The sequence below is a fragment of the Myotis brandtii genome, unplaced genomic scaffold, assembly GCF_000412655.1.
Source record: "Myotis brandtii unplaced genomic scaffold, ASM41265v1 scaffold155, whole genome shotgun sequence".
Lineage (NCBI taxonomy): Eukaryota > Metazoa > Chordata > Mammalia > Chiroptera > Vespertilionidae > Myotis > Myotis brandtii.
The window spans coordinates 345770-369413 of record NW_005355621.1 but is presented as its reverse complement, the minus strand read 5'-3'; the positions used below and the strand labels follow the sequence as shown (position 1 = coordinate 369413).

General features: G+C 44.2%; 1 protein-coding gene across 3 annotated transcripts in view; it reads right to left on the bottom strand.

Annotated features, from left to right (window-relative positions):
- BPIFC (BPI fold containing family C) overlaps positions 1-23644 on the bottom strand; it is a 71107-nt gene that overhangs the window by 17283 nt on the left and 30180 nt on the right. The window contains exons 1-8 of one of the 3 annotated variants that reach the window (XM_014535982.1): positions 21629-21702; positions 21077-21168; positions 11782-11905; positions 9641-9761; positions 5711-5839; positions 4323-4478; positions 4126-4189; positions 2117-2177 (exon numbers count right to left, since the gene is read on the bottom strand). In XM_014535982.1, the coding sequence (XP_014391468.1) occupies positions 2117-2177; positions 4126-4189; positions 4323-4478; positions 5711-5839; positions 9641-9761; positions 11782-11905 (655 nt within the window). In that variant the 5' untranslated portion in view covers positions 21077-21168; positions 21629-21702. Of the gene's footprint in view, positions 1-2116; positions 2178-4125; positions 4190-4322; positions 4479-5710; positions 5840-9640; positions 9762-11781; positions 11906-21076; positions 21169-21416; positions 21566-21628; positions 21703-23644 lie in introns of those variants that run through there. The other 2 variants (XM_014535981.1, XM_014535980.1) reach the window with 2 other exon arrangements.

Genomic DNA, 23644 nt, shown 5'->3' with positions numbered 1-23644 from the left:
TATCCTATGACACCATAGTTTTAAATCTGTTTTCAAATTCACAATCTCCATGGATCCACCATCAGACTGTGAGGGAAGCAGGATTGTGATCACTTTACAGGTGAGGGGAGTGCAGCTCCCAGAGGTACAGAAACTTTCCCTAGGCAAGCTAGGACATGAGACTCCTCCACCAGTTCTTTTTTCACTCCTTCTTTCTCTTTCCCTGCCTCCCCAACCCATTCATTTTCTTTCATCCACCTGGATCCATTCATCAATCTATTTGCCCAGCCGCCCATCTCCTGTCATCCCTTCATCAATCCAATATTTATTAACTTAGCGTGGCTTAGGCACTGTGCCCGGTGCTAGGAACACAGATGAGTCACAGTCCCTGCCCTCGTGGAACTCAAAGTCTGGTGGAGGAGACAGACATATAAACGGGAAAACAGAAGACAGGGTAGTAAGAGCAGATCTAAAACTGAGCTCTTGATGGTCCTACTACAAACCTATTCTCACAGTCTTCCCCATTTGGGTAACTGGTAATTCCATTTTTCCAAAGTTCTGGTTGCTCAGGGTAAAAACCTGGGGTCATCCTTGACTCCCCTCATGACCTACATTTGGTGTGTCAGCAAATACCACTGTCTCTACCTGCAAGCTACATCCGGGACCTGAATGTGCCTCGCCTTCATCTAGGCTCATCAAGGGAGTCAGTAGCCTCTTAAGTGGTCTCCCTGCTTCCACCTTTGCCCCCCCTCCTGTCTATTACTAATGGACAGAAGTCAGAGTGATATTCTTAAAATATAGATGAGATCATGCAAGCATTGCTCAGAACTCTCCAAAGGCTTCCCAATGACCTACAGAGTCCTGGACATCTACCCATCTGCTTTCTCCTCCCTGACCTCATCTCCTGCTATCCCCCCACAACCCCCGACTCCCTCTGCTCCCCATATGGCCTCCTCAGAGTTCCTCTAGCACACCTGGCATGTTCTCGCTTCAGGACCTGTGAGCTTGAGGTTTCTTCTACTTGAAATATTCTTTGCCCAGATCTAGGAGTGGCTCACTCCTTACTTCATACAGATTCGTACTCTATGTTACTTTCTCAGTATCTAAAATGGCAACCCCTGGCCTCACTATCTAAAATGAAAACCACTCCCCAGCTCCTTCCCTGCTTTAGTTTTGTTCTTATCACTCATCACTAGGATGCCAGAGATTTTACTTATTATCTTGCTTGCTGTCTGTCTCCTCCCACTAGTCCCATGAGGGCAGGGGTTTCTGTTTCCGAGCCTGACTGCTGCATTCCAGCACCAAGAGCAGCACCTGGCTCGTACCATTGGTGAATGAATGGGTGGAATGGAAAGAGAGAGACACTTTCAGAGTATCATGTGAGTACAGAGGAGGCGGAACTTTAGGGTGTGGACATCAGGTAAGGTTTCTTGGAAGAGACTATGCCTGAGCTGAGCCTGAAAAGATAAAGAGAAGTGAACAAGACAAGGGATGGCCGAGGGGTAGCGAGTGGAAGGGACTGCATCCCTCACCACTTAGCACAGTGTTGGCAACGAAATAGGCACTGATAATGGCTACTAAATGAATGAATGGGTGAAGGGAGAGGAAGCTCTTCTAGGCAGAGGACAACATGAGCAAAGGTAAGGGGTGTGAGGTCAGGAAAGGCAGTTTGATTGCTGGAGCAGAGAAAGGTGCAAGATGAAGCAGAGAGAAGAAAGTAGGAGCCAGAGCATGGTGGGTGAGTCTTGCAGTCCACGTTAAAGCATTTGGACTTGATCCCGAAGTCAGGGAGGAACCAATGAAAGGGATAACCTGGCCCAGATTAGCATTAACCATTCTGAAGAGGATGCATTTAGTGCCAGAGCTGGGATTAAAGCTCGTGAGAGTTTAATTCTCTGAACTGCATCTGGTCTTCTGAAGCCACCCCCGCCTGCAGAGAAGTTGGTTGCAGAAGCAAAGAGCAGGCCCCATACACAGGCTGTGCCCCTGTGGCCCCCACCTTCCCGAGGCTCTAGTTTGCAGAGTGGAAAACAGACTGAAGAGGCGGAGCTGTATTGTGTGGAGAAGCAAACCTGGAGAGCACCAAAGTGGGAAGGTGGGGAAAGAACCATCCAGAAGAGACGGTTCAGAGACTCACCCTCCAGCATGCTGAGATTGGCATTCAGTGCTTCCACCTCTCCCGTGATAATGGGACAGAGCTGGCCATAAAAGGAATTTTTAAAAAATGCAGGTTATCATATTATACTGGAAACCTCTACTTATGGGCGTAGACCCTGCCAGCAAAAGGCTAGGAGACAGTCTCCATTCGGCCATCAAGACTTTCTTTTAAATTAGTTGATGTCTATGGGCCTCAAGTTACGTATGTATGGGCGGCAAGTCATTGAATGCTGACTAAACTTCACAGCCACTGGGACTAATGCCAGGGAGGCCCATAAAAGAATGAGCCACTGCCTTTTCTTCCTGTGCATGACAGGACATGTGCCCCAGTCCATGCTGGAGGTGTCCCACCTGAGGAACCTGCTATGCCTTTCCCCTGCTCTGTCATCCCCATGCTGCCGGGTGTGGACACAGCTGGGGCCTCTACTTCCCCGCTGGGCTGGTTCGACTAGATCCATTAGATCAGGCATCTATTTCAATCGAACCCTGCTTGGAATTAGAAAATAAACCTTGAATCAGACTCAAGCACATCTGGAGGAAGAAGGAAAGACATCGATGGACCTGCTGTGTGCCAGGCGTGTGCTACGCACTCAGGGTGGTGGTTACTAGCAAAGGCTTGGGAGGTGGGTTGAATCCCTTGGCAAGTTACCTGTACTCTCTGTCCTCAGTTTCCTCATCTGCAAAATGGGAGTGACAATTGCATCTACCTCATCAGGTTACTAAGAGTAAGCATTCAGTATATGTTAGCTGTTGTTTTAACCCCATTTCATCCTCGCTATAGCTCTGGGAGGTAAGCCCTACTGTCCCCTATTTACAAATGGGAAAACTGAAGAAGGGAGGCTGACAGAGTCACCAGGTGTCACATCACAGCTCGACAGTTGTGGTCTCAGTATTCTCTTCATTTTCCAGTGGCTCAGAGGGAATACTAGAGGCAAAGCATCTATGATTCCTAAGTTGTATGTAAACTCCAGGCAAACTTAACTGTTGGCCAAGAACCATGCCTCGTTCTGAACAAAGGAATGGTCAACTGTGAGGTCCTTGAAGGTGGCAGCACTATTTCCCAGTCGCTCTTTAATGTGCACATCCACTGGCCCCCAGCCCCTGTCAGGTAAGATGGAGAAAGACTGAGAAGCCTCAGTCCCTTGATGAGCCAGCAACCTCACTGGACAGGCTGTTTACTATTCCTACTTGTTGATTTCCTCGCCGGTATTCATTAAGCACTGAGCTGAGCATGAGGGAGAGGAGATAGCCACTGTCCTTACCCCTTTTTCAGAAAGGAGTCTCCCTTCGTTCCCACTCTTCCTCATCCCTCTCTCTGTCTCCCACAAATACGGGTCAAGAGTTCAGGGAAGGTCTGGTCAGGATTGGAAAGAGGGCACACAGCCAATCCCGTCTTTCCCCTTCCTCAAACTCGGACTTCTGGAATCTAGCTACTTGTAGCTTTGGAAGCCATCTTAACTCACATTGTTTCTATTGGCTGGAAATAGCCTATCTTCTTTCCCATTCCTTACCTATCCAGATCCTACCTGTATTTCAAGGCCCAGTTCAAGTCCTGCATCCTCTAAAAATGTCTCCCAGGATACTTCCAGGATCTATTTATTTAATTTTCCCATTTCTCTGAACCTCTTCAGTTCAATCTAATGATCATATAAGTATGTCCTAAATTCAAGTCCTCATTCAGTTATTGCTTCACAAGCCTGACTTTGGTTTTCCTAAAAAAATGGTAAGTTTACTTCTTTTTCATATCCCAACAGAGGCTAGCCTACTGCTGGGCATGCAGTGGGTACACAATAAATAAATTCTTGTTGATTGTTTGGCATGAACTTGAGGAAGGGAATTCTATAGAATGATGTGTGTGAAAGAGCCTTGGATGGTGCCTAGCACACAGTAGGTGCTCAATAAAGGTTTATTGACCAAGAATTAATTCAAGCATGGCGGACCTGCTGCTGATGGCATTTGACCATGGTTGTGTAACCTCTAAAGACTTACCATTTCATTTAAGTTCTTTAAAATGGGTTTCTCCATGGGCTCAGCGAAGGAGTTATACAGGACACTGGAGAAAAAAAGGAAATAAGAAAGGGCTTACTCAGGGACTGTACCTGTTGGTTATTAACCTCTCCTACATGCTGCCCGAGAATCCAGACCGCCCCCAACTAGCCACCGTCCACCAGGGCACCCTCCCTCACCTGAGTTCTCCAGAAAATGAGACGTGGGCGTGGCTCACTTGGGCGTGGCAGTCTTGGAGCTCCAGGTTTGGTTGACCCAAGTCATTTCGGGTCAGGGTAAGGATACCCGCGAAGTAGACCCCAGAGAGAAACAGATCAGCTCCTCCTGAGTCTTGGCTATGGAGAGAAAAAGTGCAAGGTTAACCAGGCCTCAGCAGGGGAGGAGATGGCTCAGTTCTCTATCCATGGACTCTGAGCTCCTGGAGGGCAGGACCCTTGTCACCTCTGGATTCCTGGCACCTACAACAGGTAGGATCAGAGCAGGTGCTGAATGAATATTTGCTGAACAAATGAAGTAATGAATTATGGGAATGGTGACAGCTTTAGGGACCTTGCAGTTATTTCATCCTCAGTGCCCTGCCCCCGCCCCAGTGGTTGAGCACATACTGAGCACCATTCGTATACAATGCTTGTTTAGAGAGAGAACATGGTTGGGGGCGGGGGGAGGGGGTTGGCCACACGTTATGTAGGAGGGGCATGGATGGGAAAGGGACACGTAGTCTGAACTCCTTGAAGGAGTGGAGTGTGTGTTACTCATGTCCATGTCCCCAGGACTTAGCTGGTGGCCTGATGCAAAATAAGCATGCAATGTGAAGCTGATGACTCAGCAAAGACAAGAATAACAAGAATAAATACATGAATCCATGCTACTTATAGGAGGATATGTCATTTCTCCCCAGTCCATAAGAGTTCTTGGAGTTCTTGAGATGGGAATAAATGGTAAACAGTAGGCACTCAATACATGCTTGTTAAATGACCAAGTGGGTGAATGAATGTGTTATTCTGGGGCACCAACCAAGGCAGACCTACACATTATACCTAGGATAGCAACTTGTACTAGTGGGTGGTCTGTAAGCATACCTTGATTTGATCCCTTCTTTCTAAGGAGGGTGCAAAGGCCTTTTGTTAGGGGAGAACTGGGCGCAAGCTGACTATCATCCTCCAGCCTCCTTGTGATAGGAAGGCTCCAACCTCCTTGTGAGGTAGGAAGGTCCCCCAGATGGCAAAGAGTGTTCAATGACTGGCTAAGATCATACAGTGACCAATGAGGCATCTCAAATGTTGAGCGCATGTCCATTTCTCCAACAGTCTTTTAGCTCTTAGGAAATCGTAAAGGACCTTTTGACCAGTTACTCTGTCTTTCTGGTAAAGATGACTTTCAGCCCTTCCCCTCTGACACCCAGCAGAGATATTCTGATTTAATTCTCTCCTGGAAAAATGCTCTTGAAAAAGAGTGTTAATGGTTGAGGAAAGAAGCCTAACATCAAAAACATTAGCAAATTTCTACACTTTGGATTTCTGCTCCATTTCCCTCCACAACAGCAGCAGGCTTTTTAGGGGATACTCACAAAAGTGGCGACTTGACTTCCCAGTTTGTGCTGATGTTGGCCGTGCCGTGGTTGGTCAGGGCCTTGATTCCCACCCCCGGCACAAAGGCTAATGACGTGTTGGGAAATGAAAAGGCATTGATTTTTATGCTGTAAAACAAGAAACAGAGGAGTTAGTGAGACACATCGCTAAGTAAGGGAAAATGGGAAATTCAGTTGTAGAAATCGTGACTGTGAATTCCCATGGAGCAAGGAACCCCGGGTCTGCAGTGGTGCCTCTGGGCACTGCCTTCTAATTCCCCTCAAACTCTGGGCAGGAAGCTCTTGTGCCACATTGAGGGGGGAAATGAGCAAGTTTGGAAGAAAATTTGCAAATAATCAATCTACTTTTTTAACTTCTTTAAAGACAAAAAGAAGTACCTTGCCATCATATCTTTTCCTTCAGCCATTCCAGTGTTTCTAAATAGGGGATATTAGTATTTTGGTTGGGACAACTAATTTTTTGTAGAGAACTGTTATACACATTGCAGGATATTTGGCATATGTGCCAACCAGCTAAATGCCAGTATTCCCCTCCCCCTCAATCATTGGGACAATCTAAAGCAGTGGTTCTCAACCTTAGCTGCACATTAGAATCACCTGGGAATCTTTTTAAAATCCTGATTTCTGGGCCTCATCCTCCGGAAATTCTGTTTCTTTGTTATGGGGTGGGGCCACAACATTAGTAACAAAGAAACAGAATTTCCAGAGGATGAGGCCCAGAAATCAGGATTTTAAAAAGATTCCCAGGTGATTCTAATGTGTAGCCAAGGTTGAGAACCACTGATCTAAAGGGTGTCTCCTCCTCTTCCCAAAGGCCCTCTATGTGGACACTGTCTTCCCTAGTTGAGAAACTGACTTTATAGAGTTAACTTCCCCTAAGATTCTCTGATCTGTCAAACAGGCAACTAGGAGGCAGTGGATTGCATGTAATCTACATAGGTAAATGGCCACATGCATTATGGTAGGTTATTGTTATGAACATCAACTGAGTGGTTACTCCCTGCCAGGCACTGTGGTGAGCACTTCACATGTATTTGCTCATTTTAACCCTCACGATAATCCTATGAGGCTGTTGCTGTTTTTGCAAACGGCAATTCAGAGATGAGAAGACAAGAAACTTGGCTGAAGTCATATATAAGTGGTAGAGCCAGATCTGGAAACCTCCTCAGTCTGCCTTCAGACCGTGTTCTTATCCACGAGGCGATGCCTCTTCATTATTGTGCAAAGGGCACTCGACTTGGAGACAAGTTTTGTGCTGGCGGTGCAACCTTGGGTAAGACACGTCACCTTTTCCAGTTAATCACTCAGAGGAAGTGTTACAGGCAGGTGACGGAGACAAAATGAGGCCACCTGTGCATCATTGTTGCTTAGCAGGAAGGCATTGTTGTGAGCTAAGATCAGGAAATTTGCAAGACATAAGTGTGATAGCTGATAAGAAATGGTTATTTTGCTATCTCATCTACTTTGCATCCTTTCCTACTTATTATCCGTGACACAGCCTGAGACCCACTGTGGGAAGAGGAAATCTTGGAAATGTTTTCCTTTCGATACTATGGGTCTTACCCATTCTTTGTAACTACTGTAGAGTATTCCAAGCTGTGGATGTATTGTTAAAACAACAATAATTCCTTTGTTGGTGTCATTAAAACAACAGTAATTTCTTTGTTGGTGTCCACCAACAAGGGTGTTTCCAGTGTTTCTGTATTGTAAACTAAACCACCCTGAAAATCCTCATACATGCAGTTTATGCACATGTTTCTCTATGGAGGCTGCCGAGAAGGGCATGCCTAAAAAAAGGCCGCTGGCCCTAGCCAGTTTGGCTCGGTGGATAGAGCGTTGACCTGCAGACCACAGGGTCCTGGGTTCGATTCTGGTCAAGGGCACATACCTCAGTTGCAGGCTCCTCCCCAGCCTGGGCCTTGATCAGGGCTCATGCAGGAGGCAACCAATCAATATGTTTCTCTCACACCGACGATTCTCTCTCTTTCCCACTCTCTCTAAAAATCAATGGAAAAATATCCTTGGGTGAGGATTAACAACAACAACAAAAAGGCCCTTGTAAATCTGTCCAATAAAGATATGATGCGAGCCACATATGTAATTTAAAATATTCCAGTAACCACATTAAAAAAAGGGAAAAGAAACGAGAGTAATTTTATCATTTTTAACTTCACCCAACATATCTAAAATATCATTTCAATGTGTAACCAATATAAAAATTATTAATGCGATAAATTTTCCTTTTTCCAAAATAAGTCTTCAAAATATAGTACATATTTTACACTCATGATACACCTCAATTTAAACACTGAATTTTCATCAGAAATACTGACCCGTATTTAGATGGCATAAAATTTTCAATTGAAAAAGTAAACTTACAACTTGTCCCAAGCATACTTAAAAGTTTTCCAATAACTGAATCGAGTATCGGTTTTTAAATTAAAATTAAATAAATTTGGAATTAAGTCATATTTCAATTGCTCAACAGCACATGTGGCTATTGGCTACTTGTTTGGACAGCATGGGTCTAAAATTCTTGTACCAGCTTATCTACTCCCACCAGTAGTTCATGAGAATTCTTGTTTCTCCTCATTTTCATGTACCCTTGATGTTATATGATTTACCCTGGATTTTTCTGCTGTGGCATTCCCATCATTATACTTAAATAATTAATATTTTAAAAAATATCTTACAATTTTTTTCAATTACATTTCTATAAAGCTGAAAAAAATGGAATTCCCCCCAAATTACTTAAATAATTAATCTTAAATTTTTTTAATATATATTTTTATTGATTTCAGAAAGGAAGGGAGAGGGAGAGAGAAACAGAAACATCAGTGATCAGAGAGAATCATTGATAAGCTCCCTCCTGCACTCCCCTTTCTGGGGATTGAGCCCGCAACCCAGGCATGTGCCCTTGACCAGAATTGAACCCATGACCCTTCAGTCCACAGGCTGACATTCTATCCAAAGAGCCAAACCGGTTAGGGCAATAATTAACTTATAAATATATATTTATTGTCCATCTCTCTCACTGGACATCAAGGGCAGAGGATTTATCCGTGTCATTTACTACAGTATCTCCTATGCCTAGAATAAAGCCTTAGTACATAGTAGATGCTCAATAAACACTTGTTGAATGGCTGGCTTTATCACAGAATAGAGTAACTGCCAGGAACTTTCCCTAGAGCACCACACCTCTTCTTTCACAAAATACTCTTGGTTTTATAGAATGTCATCCTTCATAGCAGGGAAATTACTACTCTAAAGGGCTAGAGTAGCAGGGAATTATCACTGGATTGACAAAGCATTGTGGGTGGGACTGCTTTGCATGAGGCCAGTGGAAGAAACTGGTGTTGCTCCAGAGGAGGAAAGGCCAAGAGAGCAAGAGGGCAGAAGGCTATGTGCCCTGGGACCTCTGAAATCGTGACTAACCTTTACGAAAATTAGAGAACATTTAATGGAGTAGTTACTCTTGGGACTGTGGCTGAATTCTGCTTCTAGGTTTATGGGGGTGAGGGTAGCAATGGAATGAGCAGGAATTTCCTTTAGAATTCCAGGGATAAGGTGGCTGCAGCTGACAACTGTATTGAATTAGGATTCTCATTTTAGGAGAGAGACAAGGACATAAGGACACTCAGACACTGAGCAGATTCGCCAGGTGCACACAACTAGTATGCAGCGGAGACATGACCTGGACCCAGGTGTTCTGACCCAAATGTCACACTTTTTGTCAACTTCATGACCCTTTTTTCCTTTGGTTATTTTCTGATAAGCCTCTCGCCAAAGGCTGGTTAACTTCCACTCTGCAGGGCCTGATGTTACAGCAGAACAGGTGGTGGCATGTCCACAACCCTGAGAGTTTAAAGATGAATTTCACTGCTGACATTGCTCTGCTCTTTTACTTACTTTGAGAAATTGTAGTTCACATAATCAACCTTCAGAAATTCAAGAGATTCAGAACCTTTTAAATCTGGAATGCTTCTTTCTTTGGCCATTTGCTCAATCATCTCCATCCCAGCTTGAACGCCTGTGAAAGAACCAAACAGAGTGAAGTTTATTGAATAAGGCATTCTCCTAGATGCTTAGAAAACTGCAGTCTTACAAGGTGGGTATTATTGTCCCTGCTTTACATATGAAAACATTGGTTCTCAGAGGGGCTAATAAAATTGCTCAAAATCCCAGAGCTAACAGCATGAGAGATTTTCATTATTTGGCCAGGGCCAAAGAATGTTACCACAGGACAGTATGATAGGAAAAGTATAAAATATTATCATTATTCACATTTTACCGATGACGAAACTGAACTTCAAATAGGTTAATCCTTGCCTAGGTCACCCAGCAAAGAACTGGGGAACCCAATAGTCAAATCTGGGCAATTTGGCTCCAGAATCTATGCCTTATTATAGTCAGTTCCAGAAAATCATTCCCCCCAGCCCTAGATTCTTCAAGCTCAGGAATTTTTGGCCTGAAGTCCATGGGCCTTTGGGAACTTTTGGACCTCTTGAAATTCTAATAAAAGACTGTGATTGGTTGTGCATGTGCCTAAAGCGGTGGGCAAAGGTAGGTTTACAGTGGTTCATATGGAAAATAAATAATAAATAATAAATAATAATATAAGAATAAACTGGCCCAGCTGGTGTGGCTCATGAACCAGGAGGTCACAGTTCGATTCCGGTCAGGGCACATGCCTGGGTTGTGGGCTTGATCCCTAGTAGGGGGCGTGTAGGAGGCAGCTGATTGATGATGCTCTGTCATCATTGATATTTCTATCTTTCTCCCCCCTCCCTTCCTCTCTGAAATCAATAAAAATATATTTTAAAAATAATAAACTGTGTGTCACATACTCACAACTATAAACCTACTTTGGCCCACCCTATATGTATCTCATTTTTCAGGGGAGAGGGTCCACATTTTCGTCAAATTCTCAAAGAATCCCAGGACTCCAGAAAGGTTGAGAACCACTGCTTTTTATTTGGGAATAGACCTGTCTTAATATGGTAGCACCACAAAACACATTCCTCTGAGTTCAGGGAGAAAAAGAGGCCGCTTCCCATTAAAGAGCTTGAGAAAAGTAACTTACACAGCAATGAAGAGTGATCTTTTCATCTTCACCTTGTCAAGGAGGAAGCTGTGCCTTTATTCCTTACTTTGCAGCTTTAGCTCATTTCTACTTACTCTATCCTTGTTGGAAATGAAGTAGGAAAGAGTTTGTCCTCTATAATACCATGAATAATATTGCAATACAGGATGTAAAGATCGAATGTAAGGATGGAAAGATGGAACCGAAGGCACTATCTATCAGAGAGCTTTGGCGGAATCCCAACACTGCCACTTACTAGCCTGTGTGACCCTGCAAATTATAAAATCTCTTTATCCCGAACTTTCTTCATCTGTAACATGGGACATTAGTGAATATCAACCTTTATTTAGCTAATCTTAGGCCAACATTCACAGGTGAGAATAGGCCCAAAGACTTTGATTTTGCAGTTCCTTTCTTCTACATAATCTGTCCTTATCCCAATTTAGCTCGAAGAAAATCTTAGTCCAACACTTTCCTCTGCCTGTTCTTAATCTTGCAGACGCCTTTGTGCCTCTAATATATGTACAGAGTCTCCCTCAAGAAAAATGCATGATCATCATTCCCATTAAATTTTACACACACAATTTTAGAAAACTCTGTTTCTTTCGGAATCAAACCCTTTCTGAAACAGTAAGTTATTACTTTACTACAAATCTTCTTCCCTCTATCCTATAATGAATTCTCTGAGATGTTCATTGTGTGTGTGTGTGTGTGTGTGTGTGTGTGTGTGTGTGTGTGTGTGTGTGTGTGTGTCTACTTTGGGGTGTGGCAGTGTTGGATATGCCAACTTGTAAGGTGATTATTTTTTTTGGCAACACTTTCTTCCCAGCCATCTGCATAAGGGACTAGATCATCACACATCAGAGCTTGTCTCAGTTATGACACAGCTCTCTATGAGCTTCTGCTTTTGGGTCACAGACTCTACCTAGGGGGGCTGCAGCCTGGCTTCTGAAAGCATCCAACTCACCATAGTCCAGAGCCCGCTGAGTAGCCCTTGCCTTGATTCCAGGGTGTGTGGTCCAAGCAGATGAGATGTAGACATTCCACAGGAGGAAACATCCCCAAAGGACTTGGACCATCTTTGTACACATCTGCAATTAACCGACATTTATGGCTCCTTTATTATTCTTGACTTTCTCATTGGTCAATTCCACCCAGCATTTCTAGGCTTTCTCATTTTCATTATTCACTTCCAGGACTACCGTACATCTATCCATCCAGTAATCATTTGTTAAACACACCAGAACATGTTCTAGATGCTGAGGATGTACAGATGATCCATGTGCGTGGCCCCTGACCTCTGCTTCCCATAGACTAGTGGTGAGTCACACACACCCACACGTACACACACACACACAGATGATAATAACACAATACAGGATGATGCAATGCAATATCTGACCTCTGCTTCCCATAGACTAGTGGTGAGTCACACCCACCCACACGTACACACACACACAGATGATTATAACACAATACAGGATGATGCAATGCAATAAAATACAAGAGCCTTACAGTACATGTAATGATTGGGATATGCCTTGGGGAAGATACTGGGGTGGGGGTGAGGACAGTTTTAGGATCTTCTAGGGCCAGCTCCAATGTCCACTCTGTGACAGCTTCCCTCACCATGTCATTTTGCACTGGGTTCACCACCATCCCCCCTGTGCTTCCACTGCACTTTGTACAATACATATGCATGCATGCATTGAAACATCATGAGCTTTCAGGCAGGCTCACTATTTCCACTGCTATACCTCCAACCATTACACCAAGCCAGTATCATTTCATGAATGTTCACAATCAGCTCCTTACTGGTCTCTCTGCCTCCCTTGTCCTCTTCTGGCTATGTTCCACATCACAGCCGAGTAGGCCTCCTAAAATGAAGTCAGATCTTGTCACCTCCACCCCATCAAGTCTTTGAGTGGTTCCCCATCTTATTCAGCATAAAAGCCAGAGCCCTTCCACCAGCTGCAAGGCCATGCCCTACTCCACACCTCTACCTTCTCATTGACCTCCTTCCTTAACACTGTTGTCTGGCTCACCTGTCCCCAGCCTCACTGGCTGACTTTATCTTTCTTGAACACTCTCTGGGACCTGTATCCTCAGGTCTTTGCACTTGTTGTTCCTTCTGCCTGGTAGAGTCACCTCACAGATAACCACATGGGTGTCTTTCACTTTCTTCAGGTATCTCAGGTGTTATCTCACTGAAGCCTTTCCCAACCACTCTATACAAAACAAGGATCGTTAACCCCCCTCACCCCCGAGACCCTGATATTCACTATGCCCCTCCTTGCTTTATTTTTCTCCAGGCACGTATCATCATCTAGCATAGTCTATAGTAACTCATTTGTTCATTGCCTGTCTCTCCTGCTGGAATTTTTAGGTTTCATGGGGGAAGAATTGCATCACTTCAGCACCTTGAACAGCGACTGGCACACAGTAGGCAATGGGTAAATACTGAATGATTGATTGGTTGAATGAATGAATGTCTCTTCCTGGATATTGTGAAGTGGGCCAGATTAACCTTCTGAGTTCCCACAGCACTTGGAGCAGTCCCTGATCTTGATATGCACCATCCTGTATTCTGATTGTCTTTGTCCCTTCATCATTGGCACTGTATTACTTTTATATCTCCAAAGTCTGGTACGATGCCTGGCACATGGTAGATACATCAAAAAATCTTAATAAACATCTTCTTTAAGGAAAGAGACCACATATTCTTCACTGTGCCCAATGGGTTTTGGGCACATTCTCACACATGCCAAAGACCCACAGGTGAGAGAGGCCCACCGAGTTAACACAAAAATATGAAACAGATCAGAGAAACATTTGTGGGGGTAATCAAAGAAGAGGAAGTTGTGGGAGCCATTTAGACAGAGGGAGGGGTAGGGCAGGACAGGATTCAAAAGGGGTTCATTAGTAATCTGTATGAAGGAAAAGGGGCTACTGTAAGAGGTGTGTTTGAGTGTGTGTGTGTGTGGTGCATGGCCAAGATAAGTGAGAGCTTTGATAAAGGGGCTTGTGTGGGCTTATGGGTAAGGCCATAGAAGTGGGAATGGGGGTGGCACAGACAAAAGGATTTATTTGAAAGGAATAGAGCAGTTTGACCAGGGAAGGGAGTATCTGGGGAGGGCTGTTGCTAGCCTATCTAGGCTTTTGTGTGAAATGGGTAAAGGTGGCCTCTGGCACAATGTGGAGCTGGTGAAAAGTGTTTTAGGAAAACCCCGCACCAGTGTATCCAGTTTGGTGGGGCGAGCAAGGGCTGCCCTACTCACCCCTTGGGCTGGCATTTGTCCAGTGCACAAGCTGCCCAACTCACACAGTGGACCTACGCTCAGATTAGTGAATGCTCAGGCAGGTATTTTGACGGACGGCCATGAGGTTGAAAAGGGTGTATCTACTATGTGTCTGTTCTGTACAGCATAAGTCCACCTTCAGGTGTGAGGAAAGGCTGGCTCAATCAACCTCATCTCCCAGGAGCCCTCTCTGTGTACCCCACTGGCCAGACAAGCTGGACTCCTGGTTTGTAAACACAGGCCATGCTCCCTGCCCAATGCCTGTGCTTATGCTGCTCCCCTGACGTAGGCCTGCAGAAACCCTGTGCATCCAAAGGTCCATTTTATTTTTATATTTTAAAATATATTTTTTATTGATTTCAGAGAGAAAGGGAGAGGAAGAGATAGAAACATCAATGATGAGAATCATTAATTGGCTGCCTCCTGCACGCCCCCTACTGGGGAGCCCACAACCCGAGCATGTGCCCTCGACCAGAATCGAACCTGGGACCCTTCAGTCCGCAGGCCAATGCTCTATCCACTGAGCCAAACCAGCTAGGGTAAGGTCCATTTTAAACAGCCTTCATTCTGAAACCACTTCTGAATTCCCAAAGCTAATCTCACTTCCTTTGGAACCCTCAGTCAAAACATATATTGAAACATGGGTGTATGTTTATCTTCTGGTTTATTATCTGTCTCTCCTACCAGAATGGAAGTACCAGAAGGGCACAGACCTGATCAGGTTTGGAGGTCCTAGAGCTTGGCTTGGTGTCTTGGACATAGGAGCGATGGATAAGTATTGGTATAATGAATCAGTGAATCATAAATGAAGGAATAGCCCTTACCTCACTCTACATTATAGTTCTTTGCAGAGGTGATTGAAAAAGCACCTATACACTAGCAGAGCACAGGTACCCATAAGAGCAGGTGTTGGCCATAGTCCTGGAGCACAGTCAGGGAGGCCAGACACTGGATCATGGGGAGGAGGAGTGGTCAGTGTGGTTGGGGTACTGGGCATGGGGACTCAGAGTAGTGACTATTTACTATTATTGCTCAGTTATTTCAATATTTTAACACTGCTATGGCCGTATGCATTCAGTGTGATGTTTCAGCCCTACGGAGTTGGTTTGGGTTATAGGACAATCTACAGAAAGAACCTGGACAGCAATGCCGGGGGCAGGACTAAGGAGGGGTGGCTGGAGGACGATCGGGGTGCAGAACACACTAAGGGAAGCACAGAGGAAAGAGACTGAGAGCTAAGGGGAAGGGACTTGGGTAGGAGAGGAGGGTCTCTGGCCAAGAAATGGTGATCTGAGGGCTGGAAGAAATGCGAGGAGTGGGTAAGCAAGTGTGAGCTCTCCCACGTTCTGAGAGGCACATCTTATACTCAGGATGGACTCAGGAGCTAGGTCCAGTTGCCATCTGTGCTAGGCCTTCCTTAATCCTTCAGTTGACCTGGGGGATAGCAGAGATGAATGGGACTATGGGAGTAAGCAAAACACTCCTGGGGCTCAGTTCTGTGGCTATTCATCAACTGGTATAGAAGTGTTTCTACATTTTAACAAAAGATGAGGTCATATGAATGTGTAGTCATGCTAATATCTGTAGGCAAAGAACTATAAATGGATGTGTCATACCAAGGCAGGCATAAGACAAATTTTTCAAAAGAGGAAAACATTTTTCATAGCAGTCGAAAGCAATGGGAAAAAATGTTAGACCAAAAAACTATACCCATTAAATTGTGTGCAAATTAAAGTAGAAATGATATATCTGCCTAGCACATAGTAGGAACTCAGTAAATATTTACTAACTGACCAACTGACTGACTTACAAGATCCTGGTTAACTAAGAAAGGTTCTAGAACAAGGTGAAAAAATGAGAAAACCAAACCATCATATAAATAGCTCTCCATTTCTATAGCAAAAAAGCACAATAAACCAAAGCAAACACTTGGAAGCTGAATAGCATGTTATTAAATATTGATTGGGTTACCAATGAGATCAAAGAAGAAATTAAAAGCATCTTGGAAACTAATGACAATGACACACCTCTACCTTCTCATTGACCTCCTTCCTTAACACTGTTGTCTGGCTCACCTGTCCCCAGCCTCACTGGCTGACTTTATCTTTCTTGAACACTCTCTGGGACCTGTATCCTCAGGTCTTTGCACTTGTTGTTCCTTCTGCCTGGTAGAGTCACCTCACAGATAACCACATGGGTGTCTTTCACTTTCTTCAGGTATCTCAGGTGTTATCTCACTGAAGCCTTTCCCAACCACTCTATACAAAACAAGGATCGTTAACCCCCCTCACCCCCGAGACCCTGATATTCACTATGCCCCTCCTTGCTTTATTTTTCTCCAGGCACGTATCATCATCTAGCATAGTCTATAGTAACTCATTTGTTCATTGCCTGTCTCTCCTGCTGGAATTTTTAGGTTTCATGGGGGAAGAATTGCATCACTTCAGCACCTTGAACAGCGACTGGCACACAGTAGGCAATGGGTAAATACTGAATGATTGATTGATTGAATGAATGAATGTCTCTTCCTGGAGACTGTGAAGTGGGCCAGATTAACCTTCTGAGTTCCCACAGCACTTGGAGCAGTCCCTGATCTTGATATGCATCATCCTGTATTCTGATTGTCTTTGTCCCTTCATCATTGGCACTGTCTTACTTTTATATCTCCAAAGTCTGGTTCGATGCCTGGCACATGGTAGATACATCAAAAAATCTTAACAAACATCTTCTTTAAGGAAAGAGACCACATATTCTTCACTGTGCCCAATGGGTTTTGGGCACATTCTCACACATGCCAAAGACCCACAGGTGAGAGAGGCCCACCGAGTTAACACAAAAATATGAAACAGATCAGAGAAACATTTGTGGGGGTAATCAAAGAAGAGGAAGTTGTGGGAGCCATTTAGACAGAGGGAGGGGTAGGGCAGGACAGGATTCAAAAGGGGTTCATTAGTAATCTGTATGAAGGAAAAGGGGCTACTGTAAGAGGTGTGTTTGAGTGTGTGTGTGTGTGGTGCATGGCCAAGATAAGTGAGAGCTTTGATAAAGGGGCTTGTGTGGGCTTATGGGTAAGGCCATAGAAGTGGGAATGGGGGTGGCACAGACAAAAGGATTTATTTGAAAGGAATAGAGCAGTTTGACCAGGGAAGGGAGTATCTGGGGAGGGCTGTTGCTAGCCTATCTAGGCTTTTGTGTGAAATGGGTAAAGGTGGCCTCTGGCACAATGTGGAGCTGGTGAAAAGTGTTTTAGGAAAACCCCGCACCAGTGTATCCAGTTTGGTGGGGCGAGCAAGGGCTGCCCTACTCACCCCTTGGGCTGGCATTTGTCCAGTGCACAAGCTGCCCAACTCACACAGTGGACCTACGCTCAGATTAGTGAATGCTCAGGCAGGTATTTTGACGGACGGCCATGAGGTTGAAAAGGGTGTATCTACTATGTGTCTGTTCTGTACAGCATAAGTCCACCTTCAGGTGTGAGGAAAGGCTGGCTCAATCAACCTCATCTCCCAGGAGCCCTCTCTGTGTACCCCACTGGCCAGACAAGCTGGACTCCTGGTTTGTAAACACAGGCCATGCTCCCTGCCCAATGCCTGTACTTATGCTGCTCCCCTGACGTAGGCCTGCAGAAACCCTGTGCATCCAAAGGTCCATTTTATTTTTATATTTTTAAAATATATTTTTATTGATTTCAGAGAGAAAGGGAGAGGAAGAGATAGAAACATCAATGATGAGAATCATTAATTGGCTGCCTCCTGCACGCCCCCTACTGGGGAGCCCACAACCCGAGCATGTGCCCTCGACCAGAATCGAACCTGGGACCCTTCAGTCCGCAGGCCAATGCTCTATCCACTGAGCCAAACCAGCTAGGGTAAGGTCCATTTTAAACAGCCTTCATTCTGAAACCACTTCTGAATTCCCAAAGCTAATCTCACTTCCTTTGGAACCCTCAGTCAAAACATATATTGAAACATGGGTGTATGTTTATCTTCTGGTTTATTATCTGTCTCTCCTACCAGAATGGAAGTACCAGAAGGGCACAGACCTGATCAGGTTTGGAGGTCCTAGAGCTTGGCTTGGTGTCTTGGACATAGGAGCGATGGATAAGTATTGGTATAATGAATCAGTGAATCATAAATGAAGGAATAGCCCTTACCTCACTCTACATTATAGTTCTTTGCAGAGGTGATTGAAAAAGCACCTATACACTAGCAGAGCACAGGTACCCATAAGAGCAGGTGTTGGCCATAGTCCTGGAGCACAGTCAGGGAGGCCAGACACTGGATCATGGGGAGGAGGAGTGGTCAGTGTGGTTGGGGTACTGGGCATGGGGACTCAGAGTAGTGACTATTTACTATTATTGCTCAGTTATTTCAATATTTTAACACTGCTATGGCCGTATGCATTCAGTGTGATGTTTCAGCCCTACGGAGTTGGTTTGGGTTATAGAGGACAATCTACAGAAAGAACCTGGAGAGCAATGCTGGGGGCAGGGCTAAGGAGGGGTGGCTGGAGGATGATTGGGGTGCAGAACACACTAAGGGAAGCACAGAGGAAAGAGACTGAGAGCTAAGGGGAAGGGACTTGGGTAGGAGAGGAGGGTCTCTGGCCAAGAAATGGTGATCTGAGGGCTGGAAGAAATGCGAGGAGTGGGTAAGCAAGTGTGAGCTCTCCCACGTTCTGAGAGGCACATCTTATACTCAGGATGGACTCAGGAGCTAGGTCCAGTTGCCATCTGTGCTAGGCCTTCCTTAATCCTTCAGTTGACCTGGGGGATAGCAGAGATGAATGGGACTATGGGAGTAAGCAAAACACTCCTGGGGCTCAGTTCTGTGGCTATTCATCAACTGGTATAGAAGTGTTTCTACATTTTAACAAAAGATGAGGTCATATGAATGTGTAGTCATGCTAATATCTGTAGGCAAAGAACTATAAATGGATGTGTCATACCAAGGCAGGCATAAGACAAATTTTTCAAAAGAGGAAAACATTTTTCATAGCAGTCGAAAGCAATGGGAAAAAATGTTAGACCAAAAAACTATACCCATTAAATTGTGTGCAAATTAAAGTAGAAATGATATATCTGCCTAGCACATAGTAGGAACTCAGTAAATATTTACTAACTGACCAACTGACTGACTTACAAGATCCTGGTTAACTAAGAAAGGTTCTAGAACAAGGTGAAAAAATGAGAAAACCAAACCATCATATAAATAGCTCTCCATTTCTATAGCAAAAAAGCACGATAAACCAAAGCAGAGATACTACTTGCTAAGAAGCTCAGAACAATGCTTTGAGGTGGATGTTATTCGACCTCTGTTTTGGACATGTGGACAGAGGCTTAGGGAGTCTGAATGACCTGTTTGAGGTCACATAGTAAGTCAAGCACCTGGGAATCAAACCTTGTTCTTCTGGCTCCTCCTTTTACTATTTATAATTTTTTTCATTTAATGACTTGATAAATGCTAGAATTTTCATTTTCACTTGGGAATTTTAAATAGGAGTTTCTTGATGCCATCTTCTATGTGGAAAAAAATATATTAAGTGTCTGGAAATTTTTAAGCACCAACTGCAAGTCCCTTTGTCTTTCCTTGGGCACAAGTGAAGTTTTTAATTCCTTTCCAACAGCAAAAATCTGTTTCCCTTCTTAGTTAAAGAAAGTTTCTGAAGAGGTCCACATTGATGGAGATCCAGGACCTCAACACTGCATATAGAAAAACATATTTTTCCTCTAAAATTTTTATGAGTGAATGAAATTACTGGGCTATAAAGGGATGAATTGTATGTAATTTTCAGTTGAATTGTTTGACTAGGAGGATAATTTATGGGCCAGGGAGGAAAGGAACCTTGTCAAGCAAGGAGATGACTCCTAAAAGGTTAAGTCATTTGGCTGACAAGTAAGGGCAAGGTGAGTAGCCTGTTAAAAGAAGGGATCCAAGATGATTTTAACACCCTGCCAGCCAAGTAACCTATCTTGTTGCTTCTGAGGATTTCTTCTTTCTAAGATTCAAAGCCTCGGAACCCATGACATTTCCATGCCAACATATGGGCGGAATAACACTCCTAAATTAGATGGCCCTTGCCTGAGCCATTCCGATGACTAGAAATAAGAAAACTGGTAAAACTGAGAAAATTCCTGAGACAGATCAATTTGCCATTACTACTCATGGGGGAGAGCTCTGACAGACTTGAATAATTGATTAAAGAAGTGATGAGTGAATGAAATGTAGCTTTTAACACAGAGGCAAAGGTGGAAAAATTAAGTTCAATTGGTTTAAAGAAGCCTAGAGTATAATAATATTCCAACCTAATGGTGAAGACAAAATGTATGTAAGAAATCAATAGGTATGGGATAGGGGAAGAACTGGAGAATATTTCAAGGGATTCAGCCCACACATCTGATTTTATATCAAGATCTCTAATGACAAGGGCCTTGAAATTTTACACCAAGTCTTTCTTCCCCAAACTCCATACACAACACGGACACGTTAAAACTTTCAGGCAAGTGGGAGGGTCGTTTGCTCTGGCAGGGCAGGGTCTAGGTTACTGATGAAGACCTGACCCCCAAACAGAGAGGTCAAGGCAGCTCCTTAATCCCAACCACACTGGTTGAGACACCAGTTAGACTTTTCTGCCACTGTGCTGGGTTCCCCATTGAAATGGAAGCAAAAAAGAAGTCCAGACTCTTGAGCAACCTTCTTAACACTGCTGAACGATACAAAACTGAACATGTAGTCCCAGCCAATTCTCTTTTCTTTCTTAGAGCTGTTCACAGTCTTCTGGGTGAGTGTGAGTGACATAAAAAGCAAATAAAACATAAAAACCGAGGCAGACAATAACTCAGAATACATGACAGCTGCCCCCTCAGGGTGTCCGACCAGATCTGGGACCTCTCCCAGTGGGAGGGTAATCCCCGTCCGGAGATCCTGCACTGGCAGAGCCCTGAAGCTTGTTCATGATTCTTACCTTAAGCAGAGGAAGAGCCCAAAGCTGGGGAGCACCGTCGATTCCCTCTGCCTTTGAAGTTGATGTGCTCTCCACTTGAGCTTTGAACCCAGCTGCCGCAGAGACAAGATAATTAAGTCTGAATCACCTAGTCGTGGATTTTTTTAATGCCTCTTTCAAAATATGATACGTAATTGCTTCACTTCAATTACCCAATGGCATGAATGAACACTACAGTTTCTACCTAGATGAGCAGACAATGCCACCTATGCAGTAATTACCTCCCCGCAACACGCAGGCGTGTACACACACACACGTACGCACAGGCACACCACATGTGAAATAGTGATGGCTACTTTACCAGAATAATGAAGTCAAGACTTCCAATGATATTGAGAAAAAATGTTGAATTGGGAGAAGAGGAATTTTCCTCTTTGGAATATTAAGCTGGTTTCTCCTGGTCAGGGTGCCTGCAGGGCTTGGCTCCACTACTGCCCAGCATACCTTCTGGGCTTTTAGTGGATCAGATTCAGTCTGAAAGCATGAGCCTGATAGCCAGGCTGACCTACTTACCATCTTTATCTCCCAGGGTCAGACCACGGACCGCATCTCTGGGGACCGCATCTCTGGGCGTCCGCTCCTTCTCAGCTTATTAATGACTTCCTGTCTTAGCATTCCTTTGAAGGAAGCTGGGTGGGTGCATCAAGCAGGTATTATGTAACTTGATAGCTTTAGATTCTAAACTCCATCCCCCAGGTTTTGGTCATTGCATTTTCGATGGCCAGGGATCTGATTGCATGAAGTGTCTAATGTCTTATTTACAGCTTTCTGGGTAAGACAGGGTGACAGTTTGTCCTGGTTTTCCCAGGATGCAGGATTTTCAGTACTAAAACCAGGACAGTCCTAGGAGAACTAGGAGGATGGGTCACCTTAGCAAGAAAAACAGGCATGTTCACTTGGCATTGTCTGCACTTCTGACAGCTTATCAGTTTTCTCATCTAGTGTATCTCCAGTTACATTTACCTACTTAGCCGTTTCCTTAGGGGCAAAATGAAGATAAAAATAGTATCTACCTCGATAGGTTCTGGTGAAAAAAAAATGTTGGTAACTGTTTTAGCTTGTTTGGGATGCTATAACAAAATACTATAGAACAGTCTAAGCTAAACTGAGCTATGCTTATATGCTAAGATCACATCGTTTTTTAAGCAACAGACATTTGTTCCTCAGAGTTTTGGAGGCTGGGAAGTCCAAGGTCAAGGTGCCAGCATGGTCATGTTTTGGATAGGACCCTCTTCCAGGTTCATAGCTGGCTATGTCCTCACGTGGTGGACGGAGTTGGGAGCTCCCTGCAGCCTCTTTTATAAGGCTCTAATTCCATTATGACATAGGGCCCACCAACTAATATCACCTTTGGGGATTTGGATTTCAACATATAAATTTTTTTGGGATACAAACATTCAGACCATAGTAATAACCTATGAGAAAGTGCTGCCTTGGCTGGTGGCTCAGTTGGTTGGAGTATTGTCCCAGGCACCAATGGGTTTTGGATTCGATTCCTGGTCAGGGCACATATCTAGGTTGCAGATTTGATTCCTGGTTGGGTGCGTTCAGGGAGCAGCCAATTGGTGTTTCTCTCTCACATCAATGTTTCTCTCTCTCTCTCTCTCCCCTTTTCCCTTCCCCTCTCTCTCAAATCAATAAAAACATATCATTGGATGAGGATTTGAAAAAAAAATTAAAACAAAACTATAAAGTGCTGTAAAATCTTATTCATTAGTATGTTGCCATTATCAATGGTGACATGAGACACTGTAGACTTTCTCTTCATAGAATCATTTATTGGCAGTCATCACAGATTAATCCACTCATTAAATCAACAAATACTTATTGGGCACCTACCACATGTAAGGTCCCCTTCAACAAAAAAGACAGAATCCCTGTCCATATGGAGTTTATGTTCTAGCAGTTGGAGAGATAAAATAAGCAAACAACAAAATCCACAAAAGGTGCAGATTATGGCGTCTATGAAGGGAATAAGGGGATGTAGTTTGTGGGGTGGTCTTACAATTGGTAGGGCGATGTAACTGGGGGAGATGTGCTTACTTCGCTGGGCTGGTCCAGGAAGGCTTCTCTGAGGAGGTAACATTTGAGCATTAGAAACAGGACAGGCAAAACTCTGAAAGGAAAGGCGGAGGGAACAGCGAATGGGGGCTAGTGCGTCTGGAAGGTAGCAGGAGCAGAAATAATGGTGTTAGACATTTAAATGGTGCTGTCGGTTGTTCTGGGAAGAGGTTGGTGGGAAATACGACTTCCTAAGTCATCCTCCTCGAGGTGGAATGAAAGCCACAGAAGTGGATGCCATCTGAGGCAGCTCCCATGGTGCAGGTGCTAGCCTGGAGGGATGGGGAATCATTTCAGGTGCTACACAGATGAACACCTGAAACTGTATAGTGATTATCTTTAGTGTATTAGGAAAGAAATACCAGACATGGAAGAAGATATCATACATCACGTGGGAAACATTTTTATAAAATGTCTCCCATTCTGTTCTTTCCTCAGCATCTCCCCTGGATGGCAGCAGCTTCTCTC